Source organism: Artemia sp. Qi Xiang Cuo, chromosome 4 (assembly GCF_049724085.1).
Source record: "Artemia sp. Qi Xiang Cuo chromosome 4, ASM4972408v1, whole genome shotgun sequence".
NCBI classification, from domain to species: domain Eukaryota; kingdom Metazoa; phylum Arthropoda; class Branchiopoda; order Anostraca; family Artemiidae; genus Artemia; species Artemia sp. Qi Xiang Cuo.
In genome coordinates, this window is record NC_142797.1 from 33,734,382 (window position 1) to 33,748,275 (window position 13,894).

Genomic DNA, 13,894 nt, shown 5'->3' on the forward strand with positions numbered 1-13,894 from the left:
AAATATTTGAATTAGGCTGCCACACACTTTGTTAATTTCTTTACTATTATGATAATTTTTAGTCTATCGCCAAAACAATAAAGAGAAATCGGCTACAGTGAAGTAAGTCATGTGAGTTCATAAGATTGATATTCTATAAACGTAGTGAGACTGAAAGTAATTTTTGATGGTGGTTTATTAAACTGTTAATGAAGAAGACCAAGTGGAGTGCTTGCTTCATTTTCCAGAATTGGATTAAGAAATGCAAAGTTTCACAGGCATATAGTAAAACCTTAAGAAACTCTAGTTCTGCCTCTTAAGGTTTGTGTTCCCTGTGCAATTTTTGGTATATTATTTTTCTGCTCTCGTATGCTTCAATACATCAATAAAACACGACAATTTCGCTATCATTCCAAAGCTGAGACTCAGCCCCATCCATCTACCTAATTATATTTTTTAAATTGTTGCAAAAAGGACAGTTTTTTTTTTCTTTTCTTTTCTTTTTAGCAAGTTCAGATCCTTTACTAAGATTAATTAAAAAAACTTTTTCCACAAAATAAGTTTTTCAAAGAAAAGTAAAAAACTCCATTTAACAAAAAACGAGGAAAAATAAAATCAAATAATCTACCATGCGTGAAACTACCACAAATCAGTATCGATAAATAAATGAAACCCAAAACGAACAGAAATTACAATAGTTAACCGAATCAAACTCAAAACGAGCAGAAATTAACATAAGTTGGGCTCAAAACCCCTATGCCTTCCAAGGGCCAGAACATAATTTGCACATTACTGACAAAAGTACAAATGTTTTTACTTTTATGACTTTAATAAATCAAATAATATTAACATTTTGATTACTAAATATCAGTATATGTATATTAAACTGACAATGCACATTCATTTGTATTTTTTCAGTAAAGTGCAAATTTTGTTCTGGCCTTGGAAAGGCATAGAAGTTTTGCGCCCAACTTATGTTAATTTCTGCTCGTTTTGAGTTTGACTTGGTTAATTATTGTAATTTCTGTTCGTTTTGGGTTTTATTTATTTATCGATACTGATTTGTCGTAGTTTCACGCATGGTAGATTATTTGATTTTATTTTTGCTCATTTTTTTGTTAAATGGAGTTCTTTACTTTTCTTTGAAAAATTTATTTTGTGGCAAAAGTTTTTTTTAACTAATTTCTGTTCGTTTTATATTGACATAGTCTTTTCAGGGTAAAAGAAAATAATACTTTAATTTTTTTCGTTTTTTAAGACTTATTAGTTTGGCCTGCTATTTGTATGCTGGAGAAAAATTTTCAGCAGTTTTTAACAACATACACCCTCTTAAAATCCTGGACACAAATAGTAGTGTTTAATTTAGTTTCATACCTCCTCTAGTTGACCTGAAATGGAAAACTTGATACCATTCGCAATAAAATCTGTTTACTTTCTTTAATAGCTTGGATACACTTACGCTATTTTGATTTGGTTAAATTTTAAGAGCAGAAGCAGCCCCGAAAGTTTGAACATAATACCCTCAGTCGTTCCTTGGATACTGCTGAGATGCCTTATTGGGAATTAGAATTATCACAGTGCATTTTTATTTAATCTTAAGGCAACATTTAGTTTTTAAACCTAATGGGCAAATGGGTAGGTGGGCGTGGTAGGTTGGGAGTGGAAGGGGGATTAGTTGCCCTCCAATACCTTTCGACTATTAAAAAGGGCATCAGCCCTTTCTATTTTCAATTGAATGAGCTCTTTTCGAAGTTCCTACGACAGCTCCTTCGATACAAAGTGCCCTGGTCTAAAAAACAACAACAAGAAAAAATAATACATTATACCAACATCGATCTTTACTATAAAAATGTCGAGCCATCCAATCACTTTCGACTATTAAAAAGGGCACCAGGCCTTTCGATTTCCAATCGAATGAGCCCTTTTGGAAACGACAACGCTTTCTATAAACACCTTATATGCCCCCAGGGCAAAAATTACAACCCTTACCTTAAGGTCTGTTAGGGTGGTTGTCATGATCTAAGACCGAATTTCCAGAACTTTCAACTACCTTAAACAAAATGGCTATCTTAAAATTTTGATTGGATGTGTTTGGGGAAATGGTGGGCGTGAGAGGGGCGGTAGTTGCTCTCCAATCAATGTCAACTATTAAAAATGGCCCTAGCCCTTTCAATTTCCAATCAAATGAGCCCTTTTTAAGTTTATACGACAAAACTTTCAATGAAAATCTTATATGCCCCCAGGGCATAACCTACAACCCTGGCCCTGAGTGCTGTGGGGGGGGGGGGATCATTGTCAAAGACCTAATATCCAGCACTATCTACTACGTTGAACAAAATGGCTATCTGAACATTTTGATTGGATGTGCTTGGAGGAATGGTGGGCGTGAGCATGGGGGTTAGCTACCCTCCAATCACTTTCGACTATTGCAAAGGATACTAGCCCTCTCAATTTCGAATTGAATGACCCCCTTTTGAAGTTTTACCACAACTTTATCTATAAAAACCTTATATGCCCCCAGGGCAGAACTTACAACCTTTGCCCTTGTGGCTCTAGAGGATTTGTCATCCTTAAAAACATAGTTTCCAGAACTTTCAACTACATTGAACAAAATGGCTATATCTAAAGTTTGATTGAATGTTTTTAAGGAAATGGTGGGCGTAAGAGGGACGTTAATTACTCTCCACTCACTTTCGACTATTAAAAAAGGCAATTTCAATTTCCAATCAAATGAGTCCTTTTTGAAATTTCTATAACAACTTTCTATATCAACTTTACATGCCCCCAGGGCATAACTTACAACCCTTGCACTGAGGACTCTGAAGGGGCTATCATCCTAAAAGACCTAATTTCAAGAACTTTCAACTACGTTGAAAAAAATGGATATCTCAAAATTTTGACTGTATATATTTGGGAAAATGGTGGGCGTGAGAGGGGCGTTAGTCGCTCTCCAATCACTTTCAACTATTTAAAAAGGCATTAGCCCTTTAATTTCCAATTGAATGAGCCCTTTTGAAGTTTCTAAGCTTTCAATAAAAACCTTACATGTCCCCCAGGACATAACTTACAAACCTTGTCCTGAGGGCTGGGGGGGGGGGTTTTCATCCTTAAAGACCTCATTTTAAAAACTTTCAACTACGTTGAATAAAATGGCTATCTAAAATACTGATTGGATGTGTTTGGAAAAAAGATGGGCTTGAGAGGGGGGTTAGTTGCCCTCAAATCACTTTCGACTAATAAAAAGGGCACTAGCCCTTTGAATTTCCAATGGAAATTCAGCCCTTTTCAAGTTTCTATTCAAGAGCCCTTTTTCAAGTTTCTTCGACAGATTTCAATAAAAACCTTTATGTCCCCAGGGCATAACTTATAACCCTTGCCCTGAAGACTGTGGGGGGAGTGTCCTTCTCATAGGTATAATTTCCTAAACTTTGGACAGCGCAAAAAGACATGGACACACCAAAATCTTTATTGGATTTGTTTCGGGTAATTGGGCACGGAAGGGAGGTTAGTTGCCTTCCAATCACACTCAGCTGTGAAAAAGGGCAATGCTGACTCCGATAACCTATCTGATCAGTCATTTTCGAAGGTTCTACGACAACGCGTTATATAAAAACCTTATATGCCCCCTGGGCATAATTTACAACCCTTGCTCTGAGGGCTGTGGGGGGTTGTCATCCTCAAAGACCTAATTTCCAGAACTTAAAACAACATCATAACTACCTCCCGGGAAGTTATGATGTTGGTAGACTCCAGGATGAGAATTTAAGAGAAACTTTCCAGGAACAGTTGAATACTAAACTTGAGAGTTTAAAATTTTATAATGTGGAAGATGTTTGGAATAATTTTAGAAAAATAATTTTAGAAAAATAATTTGTGAAGTTGCTGAAGATGTATTAGGGAAGAAAGCTAGAACTGCAGCTAGGAATATTAGTGAAAAAGCTTTATGTTTAATAGAAAGGAGAAAGGACTTGTACGAGAATTATCTGAGTGATAGATTATATGAAAACAAAGGGAATGTAAGGGAAGTGGAGAAAGCAGTAAAATATGAACTAAGGTGGTGTGAAGTGGAGGCCATGGATAAAATTGTCGATGATCTGGAAGATGCAGCTAGGCGGCATAATAATAAAATATTGTACTGGCACGTTAATAAATTGAGAGGGAGTAGTCATTCTGGACTTGGCCCAGTTAAAGATAGGAATGGGGCCGCCATTAGTTATAAGAAAAAACTTAAGAGAGATGGGCCGAAAATTTTGAGAGCTTTTCTAAATTAGATAGAGTAGGAGAAAAAAGTTTAGATGAAAATAAAAAAGTTTATGATAACTTGGATGAGAAAGAAGACTTGTTTTACGAGGGGGTATTAGCAACAGTACTAAAAGGATTAAAGAATAATAAGGCTCCAGGTGCTGGTAGGGTGTTAAATGAGTTTCTTAAATATGGTGGCTCTGGGGTTAGAAATAAGTTACTGAAGATTATGAATATGATTTTTGAAAAAGGGGAAGTACCTAACGATTTTAGGAAAACCTTAATTAAGCCACTTTATAAGAAAGGTGATAAAAGTGAGTGTGGTAATTATCGAGGCATTAGTCTGGTCTCTGTAGGTAGTAAATTGCTTAGTAATATGATACTTTTTAGACTGAGAGATGCCGTAGACAAAGTTTTAAGAGAAGAACAGTGCGGTTTTAGAAACGGTAGAGGATGTGTCGACCAAATTTTCACTCTTAGGCTAATAATTGAGAAGTGCCTGAGTTTTAAAACACCTTTGGTCCTCAGTTTTATAGATTATGAGCAAGCGTTCGATTCTGTTGATAGAAGAGCTTTAGTGAAGGTCTTACCCTTGCATGGTATACCAGATAATTACATTAAAGTGATCAGTGCTATGGACGAGGATAACATTGCTGCGGTTAATGTAGGAAATGAGGCTAGTATCTGGTTTTGTAATAAATCAGCAGTTAAGCAGGGCTGTGTTCTATCCCCCTTTATATGGATTATTTTGATGGACTTTGTTTTAAGGAGCACAGGAAAGGCACTGGGAGACCACGGAATCAAATGGGGAGGAAAAAGTCTCCTGGACTTGGATTATACTGATGATTTAAGCATCCTAGAAGAAAGTGTGGGGAAAATGAATGAAGTTTTAGAGGTTTTGCGAGTTCAGGGTGCTAGAATTGGTTTGAAAATTAATGTTAGGAATAAGTCACTAAGGCTAGGAATAAGTGAAGATGAAAAGGTGACGTTGGGTAATGAAAAGATTGATCAGGTGGGCAGCTTCACTTACCTTGGTAGTGTTATTATTAGTAAATATGGTGGCATCAGTGAAGATGTTAAAAGTAGAACAGCCAAGGCTCAGGGTGTTTTTTCACAGTTAAAAAAAGTCTGAAAGAATAGGAAAATAAGTCTGCAAACCAAGATTAGAATATTAGAAACTATAGTGATGGCAGTGGTCAAATATGGCTCTGGGTTGTCTATAAAAACCTTATATGCCCTCAGGGCTTAACTTAAAACCCTTGCCCTGATTGTTGTGGGGGAGTGTCCTCCTCAAAAACATATTTTCTACCTGGAAATCAATTACGCTGAAGAAAATGGCTATCTCAAAATTATGATTGGATGGGTTTTGGGGAATGATGGGCGTGGGGGGAGCTAGTTGCCCTACAATCACTTTCGACTATTAAAAAGGGCACTAGCTCTTTGAATTTCCAATCGAATGAGCCTGTTTTAAAGTTTTTACGACAACGCCTTCTATAAAAACCTTATATGCCCCCAGGGCATAACTTAAAACCCTTGCCCTGAGGGTTGTGGGGGAGTGTCCACCTCAAAAACATATATTCTATCTGGAAATTAACTACGCTGAACAAAATGGCTATATCAAAATTTTGATTGGATGTGTTTGGGGAAATTATGGACGTGGGGGGGGGGGGGCTAGTTGCCCTCCAATCACTTTCTACTATTAAAAAGGGCACTAGAACTCTCAATTTCCAAACGAATGAGCCCCTTTTGAAGTTTATACGACGACCCCTTCCATATGAAGTGCCCTGCTCTAAAGGAAAAAAATAATAAATGATACATTGTGCCAACGTCGTTCTTATATGCCCTCAGTGCATAACTTAAAACCCGTGGCCCGAGGGTTGCGAGGGAGTGTCCTCCTCAAAGACATATTTTATATTTGGAAATCAACTAGGCTGAACAAAATGGCTAACTCAAAATTTTGATTGGATGTGTTTGGGGGAATGATGGGCCCGGGGGGGGCTAGTTGCCCTCCAGTCACTTTCTACTATTAAAAAGGGCACTAGCCACTCCAACTTCCAATCGAATGAGCCCTTTTTGAAGTTTCTACGGCAAATCCTTTGTTACGAAGTGCCCGGGTATGGAGAAAAAAAAACACATTGTGCCCACATCGTTCTTTACTTAGGCAGCGCTAGCGCGCTGCCTATGAAAAAGTCTAAGTAATATCTTAATTCTGGCTCGGTGAATGGACAGGTATGAGACTAATGAATCTAATGATATAAGTATCTTGTCCTTTTGGTACATTTTACAGCTGCGGCCTTGTCACAAAATCCCTTATTGTTAGTGGGAATGTAAAGCTCAAGACATAATTATAGACTGTAATATTCGCCCCAAGAAGCACCCTTTTACGTATCTGCCACTGTCTATGGGACAGACGTTTTATATAGCTTCTTATGTATCAAAAACAAATCATATCAAGGACTAGTCATTTCTTTTTTCCTTTTTTTTAAGGGCATCGAACACTGTCAGAATAAGTGTGCGATAATTAGACAGGGACAAATGGATAGTTTCCGTGATAATGGGTTAATAGTAACTATAAAATGATAGTTGAATGTTTAAAGTAACATAGTATACAGGAAACGTTTCTTCGTTTAGTGTTTTACATATTAATGAACTAAATGAAGTAAATCCTACATAATTCTTCATTTTTTTTTTCTGTGACTGAAAATATTCTAGTTGTTTTGTAATGATTCAATTTGTCTTTTTCAGGGCTTATTTTACTTTGACAACAGTTTCCGTCCGGTCCCCTTAGAACAGCAATATATTGGCATCACTGAGAAGAAAGCAATCAAACGACTTCGTCTTATGGACGAAATCACATATGAGAAGGTGCTGGAACATGCGGGAAAAAATCAAGTTCTTATTTTTGTACATGCAAGAAAAGAAACGGGTTTGTTTGTTTTTTTGTTTTTTTTTTTATTTTCTTCCATGAAGTTTTGAAAAGTAGATACCCTGTGCTACTGTGACCTGTATTTTTACATACCCTGTATTTTTAATTTGTTTGATCAATAGTGTCTTTAATTGCATCCGATGCAGGATTATGGGACGGTCGAAAAAAACAAACAAAAAAAAACTAATTGGCGAATTCGTTAAAATCACCAGAAATCCAGGAGGAATGGAGACAAATATTTATGTAGTAGAAATTAAGTCATCTAATAATTATTTATTTATCTTTTCGTGCTTGTAAGAAAAGAATTAGGTTTATTTTTCTCAGATTTTTTCTTTCTTCAATGAAGTTGGAAAAGTAGATATCATGGGGTGATGCGCATATACACTGTGGGGATAATTTTTTGCCGAAAATGACTACTTGTGTCCAATGTAGGATTTTGTGCTGTGTCTTGTGGCCACAGAAAAAAAATTAAACGAAGTAGCGAATTCGTTAAAGTTGCCAAAAAAAATATCGAATTAATAAAAATAGAGTCTTTAAAAACATTAAAAATGCACAACGGAGTAAATAAAGAAAAAAAGAAAATACACAAACAAAAAATACAATATAAGAAGTAAGGAACACCGAAAAATTAATTTACATAGCATTCAAACAGAACTACAACTAGGAAATTAAGAAAGTGAAAAACACTGCTGCTGAGTACCTATTTAAACACGAATACCTATTTAAATGCTATTTAAACACGGACACAAAGCCGGTGGGAAGATGGGGAGGGGCTGTTGTTGCAGGTGCTACTAATCGTGGAAATATGATTTGATGACATGTATCAAAATAAGTATAAAAATCCTGAGTGGTATATATAGCAGTTTAATACAATTTTATGGACAAATATATGCAATCCCTATGCAAAAACATAACTATACTTTGTGACTGGTTGATATTGAGAAGGTAAGGAATTCTGAAGTAATATTCTAGTTGCATTCCTTTTCCGTAGTTAACTCAAGTGGTGTGAATTTCCACTTTTTTTCAACATTTTGTTAGTAAATATTTAAAAAAAAATCGATACCAGTCTACTGATCTATACTGAGTAGATAAACAAATAAACACATAGTTATTTGACTTCTTTTTATAAACAATTTTCGAAAATCCATTTATTTTAAATGATTGCTCCGACCTTATGAAGGAGTTTTTCGACTCATATACTTAGTTTTAAGTGTATATTTATAAGAACCTTTATTAAAGTTCAGATGTTTCTAAAGAGTTTAGCCTTTATATTATGTTTTAGGATGAACAGAGGAGGTGATATGTCATGTAACGCAGAGCTTTAATTAGGTGAAAAGAGGCAGTAGAGTGGCCACCATTTGCTCACCGAAATCCAAAACGTAAATCAATAATATGTTTGCACTTCTCATACATTTACTTTCTATTATACAAATCCCCTAAAAAAACAATGTTGTAAAAACCACCCCCTTTGCAAAAAAAGCGAACCCAAATTTTATGACAGCCAAAAAAAGTAATGATATCAGTTTATTTATCTCAGTATCATAGCAAGAATCGAAAATACAGTTTTGACAGTAAAAAGAAGTTTAAATATTAAGTTTTTTCAGCCTCATTGTGACAGCACAATCCTGAAATGTCATTTCGATAGCCTAAAGAAGTTAGGATTTTGGATTTTTCCTCCTTCTTATTACGAAATGAAGATTTCCGCCTCCCAGTTGGCTTTTGTGGTAATACGGACAAATTCCCTTGATAAATACCAACTTAATTAAATACTTTCAGTAAAACTGAGAACTGAAATACTGGCAGTATGCGTCATCAGTAAAATCTAACAGAGACTATACAAAGTAACTGAAACTTTGTTTCAAACTTTTTTGCAAAAAGAAACAGTCTTAACGATTAAAATCTTGTTAATAACTCAACTATTAAAAACCAATTACAAAAAAAATAACTTTCGTCCCAACGCCACCCAGAGCAAGTGGTACCAACCCCAAATCTGCCACTGCGTTTGGGGTGGGGAGAGGAGGATTGGTTTTAAAAGTTTGAAACTTTGTTTCAAACTTTTTTGCAAAAAGAAATAGTCTCAACAAATAAAAACTTATTAATAACTCAACTATTAAAAACCAATTACAAAAAAAAATAACTTTCGTCCCAACGCCACCCAGAGCAAGTGGTGCCAACCCCAAATCCACCACTGCGTTAGCCTCCCCCCACTAACGCTGTGGCGGATTTGGGGTTGGGACTACTTGCTCTGGGTGGCGTTGAGACGAAAGTTTTTTTCAGTACGGGGTGCCCCCCACCTGGATCCGCCACTTTGTCTCTTCAAATAATATTTCTTAAAGAACTCCCCTTCAAAACCGTAAAAATGATGACCATAAGATTCGTTTTTAATATTGCACGTCCCCCACCTGCCCCAGAAATATTTAAGATACACTTGCTCAGGGATGATTATTATTTTGGAAGCATTGCTATGCAAATATTAAACTTGAATACAAAACGAAAAGGGGGATTTAAAGATGGAGTCGTAGCCTTCCCTCCTTATTTAAGGGTGTCTTGGATCAAACAGTTCCTAGCAGCAAACTGTAAGTAGAGAGTGACCCTTAATATTACAAATCAATACTCTAAAAATGAACGGTTTTGCTTACGACATATGCATAACAAAAATCTACCACTTTTACTAATTCTAAATATAGAAAATCCATTATTGTTAAGTTGGCTCATCGTTTCTATTATCATATTGAATTTCAACTAACAAAGTTTCATTCACATATTGAAGTGTCTTATTTTGTCTTCAATTTTTTTAATCATATTGCGCATGCCATGATTACAGTCAAAATAGTCATATCTTCGGTTTTAATATGGATTTTCGCCATTTCCATAAGTTAGTTTATTTTCTCTGTTGCTATTTTTTTTTCTTAACTCATGTTTGCGTTTACGTTTAAACTCAATCAATATGTATAAAAGGTCGTGTTTTATAACTGTCATAACAATTTTCGGAGATCAATTTATTGGCGTATTAATTTTCACAGAATTAGATATGTCTAAGATTATGGGCAAATTGTAAGTGGGAACTGTCGCTAGTGTTGAAAAAAAAAGAAAAAATCACGAGCGCCACTTAGCGTTTGGAGTTTCTTTGCATTTTTCAAGCTTCTTATTTTTTTCTTCTCAGAAACTGCGATCAGACACTTATTATTGCAATAATTTTGCCAGTTACATTAATTGCCCTAATTCTGATTTTTATTACACTGAAAAAATACCAAGAAAAGCCCAATACTAGATTGTGTTGGTGTTTATTTTTTGTCAAAACTGGTTTTTAATCTTATATTCTTTGACATATATAATAATAGGGTACTTAGATCTGCAATTCTCTCATGAGTAACCAAAATCATATATTGTTTTCTATTTCAGCTCGAACAGCCAGAGCTCTCCGCACAATGTGTCTGGAAAAAGATACGATTAGTCAGTTTCTTCGTGAAGGGTCTGCTTCAACTGCAGTACTTAGAGACGAGGCAGAATCAGTGAAAAACCTAGACTTAAAAGATCTCCTTCCTTATGGATTCGCTATCCATCACGCTGGTATGAGTAGAGTAGATAGAACGCTTGTTGAAGATTTGTTTGCCGATAAACACATTCAGGTCTGATTTTTTATTCTTGAAAAAAAGAAAAAATCGTGTGTCGAATCTTGAAAAGGCCTTCTATTTTTTAGAAGGATGAAGTAACTATCTGGATTGTTTCCACTCGTATTTGTCGGTGTTACTCCGATTTTTCTGCGTAATTTAAGATCCTTTTTTTTTATTTTATCTTCAGTTTATTTAATTTTTCCTATGCTTTCTCTTTTTTATTCTCGTATTGTTTTAGTTTCTTTTTCTAGTGTATGCCCAATTCCCAAGGACAAAATCTTTGAATTGTCTTGTGTTTTTCTTTGTTTTCATTTGTTTTTCTTTGCATTATTTGCTATTTATGGGTTAATGCTTCCATATTAAAAAAGGAAGATAATCTACTAACTTTCCCTTATACAGCCCAGACGTCTTGCTCTCTTAGTTAGTTTCGATCAAAAAGACAATAAAGATATATAGACGCTCTAGTATACAAATATTACATATATTCGCCATTACAGCAGAAGGTCGTATCTGACATTTTTGAGCTTATGACATACTACTACTGCTACTACTAACAACTCACTGCAGCACCAAGCTGCCTGAGGCCAGCATAGCTACATACGCTCCCCCTCTATCCTAGTCTATTCAATGTCTCCCTCTTTATACCCTCCCAAGAAGCTCTCATTTCCCTTAGATCTTTCCTTACGACTTCCTCCCATCCCATTCGGGGACGACCTGCTTTTCGTTTTGCTCTAGACGTTTGCCGAAGAGGACGATCTTGGGCAATCTGTCAGCCTTTATCCGTAGACCGTTTCCTTGCCATCTCAAACTTTCACTCATTATAGTACTAGAAAGCGGTATTGACCCACATTTATCGTACAGCTTACTGTTGTAGAAAAGGTCAGACAGTTCTGCACCCAAAACAATCCGTGGGCAATTTCTCTGGAAAACATGTAGCAAATCCTACATACTTGACCTCTGTTATCACTGTAGCTTTCAATATTCTAATCTTGGTTCACTTACTTATCTTCCTGTTCTTTAAAGTTTTTTCCAACTTTGAAAAGCACCCTGGGCCTCAGCTATTCTATTTTTAAGATCTTCACTGCACCCACCGTTTTTACTAATACTACCTAGGTAAGTGAAGCTGTCTACTCGATCGGTTTTTTCGTTAACCAAAATTACCTTTTCACCTTCACTTATTCCTAGTATTAGCGACTTAGTCTTCTTAACATTATTAAATAGAAAAAAGAAAGTTTTTTCAACTGAAAGTAAGGAACGACATTAAAACTTATAACGAATAGAAATTATTACTTATATAAGGAGGGTTGCCACCTCCTCAACGCCTCGCTCTTTTCGCTAACGTTTCTTAGTACTTTAAAAAAAGCGTCTAATTGCTCTAATTAAACGGCCCTTGTGTTTCAGGAGTCATTCTTAAGTAATTGGGAAAAAATTCAAACTTTAGCGTAAAGGGCGAGGTGTTGAGGAGGGGTCAACCCCCCTTTTATAAGTAGAAATTTCTGTTCGTTTTAAGTTTTAATATGGCTCCTTACTTTCAGTTGAAAAAACTTGTTTTTTATTAAATTTCTGATCGTTTTTTAAATAATGCCAGGGGATCTGGCCCCACCTCTGCGGAGAAACCCCCTCCCCACGGAAACATCCTCTAGACAGTTCAATCCCGGTGAAAATTTGCCCTGGACAATTACTCTTAACCACTGCGCGCGTAAAATTGAGACGGAAAATAGAAAGCAAGGCATATAAAAAGCATTTTGTATAAGAATTCTGACAAATTCCCCAGTGTACAGTTTTCCCTGACCAGTTCACTCTATGGAAACTTCCCCCGTGGAAAAACGCCCAGCATAAAATTTGTCCCCCCACCCTCACCCGACACACGAAAATGTATGCATGCATTCCAATAACAAATACTATGCGCAAACAATGGGCAAATTGTACAACTTAAAGACCTTTCTCCTAGGGCTGTAGGGGGGGGAGTCATTTTATACCCAAAGACGTAGTTACTGTGCCTTTCAACTATGATTAAGAAAATGGCTATCTCAAAATTTTGATCGGACGATTTTAGGGGAAAAGGGGGGGGGGGGCGGGGGCCTAGTTTCTCTCCAATTTTTTTCGTCACTTAAAAAGGGCATTAGAACTTTTAATTTCCTTTTGAATGAGCCCTCTCCCGATATTCTAGGATCGCTGAGTCGATACGATCATCCCTGGGAAAAAAAATCATTAAAAAAAACACGCATCCGTGATCTTTCTTCTGGCAAAAAATAAAAAATTCCACATTTTTGCAGATATAAACTTAGAACCTCTACAATTCAATTATCTAAAAGGCTGAATCTTAAAGCGTGATTTTCATTAAGATCACTTGACTTTTAGGGGGTGTTTCCCCCTTTTTTTTCAAAAATTAGGAACATTTTTCCAAAATCAGGCTCGTAACCTTTGTTGAGTGAGACTAAACTTAATGAAATTTATACATTTGAAATCAGCATAAAAAGGCAATTCTTTGATATGTCTATTGATATCAAAATTCCTTTTTGTAGAGTTTTGGTTACTATTGAGCCAGGTCGCTCCTTACTTTCAGTTCGTTACCACGAACTGTTTGATTCTTCAATCCTATTCTTGCACCCTGAACTCCCAAAACCTCTAAAAATTCATTCATTTTCCTGACACTTGCATCTAGAATAGTTAAATCATCAGCATGGTATAAGTCTTGGAAGCTTTTACTTCCCCAATTTATTCCGTGTCCTCCCATTGCCTTTGCTGTGCTCCTTAAGACAAAGTCCGTCAAAATGATGCATATAAATGGGGATAGGATGCAAACCCGCTTAAATCCTGATTTAATACGAAGCCAGCTACTAACCTTATTTCCTTTTCCAAAAATCATATTCGTAATCTCCAATAACTTATCTCTAACTTCATGACCGCCATATAAAAAAAACCAACTCATTTACCCCACTATCAGTACCCCCGGCCTTATTATTTTTTAATCGTTTTAGTACCGTCACTAATTCTTGATTACAAAATGGATCTTCCATAACATCCAAAGTTTCACAAACTTTTTCTTTCTTTTTATATATCTTTTCCTGTAACTCTCATCACGGTTTAGCACATTTTCAAAATGTTTTGTCCATCAATTAAGTGCCGATAT

General features: G+C 36.0%; 1 protein-coding gene across 1 annotated transcript in view; it reads left to right on the top strand.

Moving 5' to 3' along the window:
* Positions 1 to 13,894, top strand: part of Brr2 (U5 small nuclear ribonucleoprotein l(3)72Ab) — a 155,458-nt gene that overhangs the window by 51,924 nt on the left and 89,640 nt on the right. Inside the window, exons 13-14 of the mRNA XM_089088243.1 lie at positions 6,967 to 7,147; positions 10,550 to 10,776. Of these exons, the coding sequence (XP_088944369.1) occupies positions 6,967 to 7,147; positions 10,550 to 10,776 (408 nt within the window). The remainder of the gene's footprint in view (positions 1 to 6,966; positions 7,148 to 10,549; positions 10,777 to 13,894) is intronic.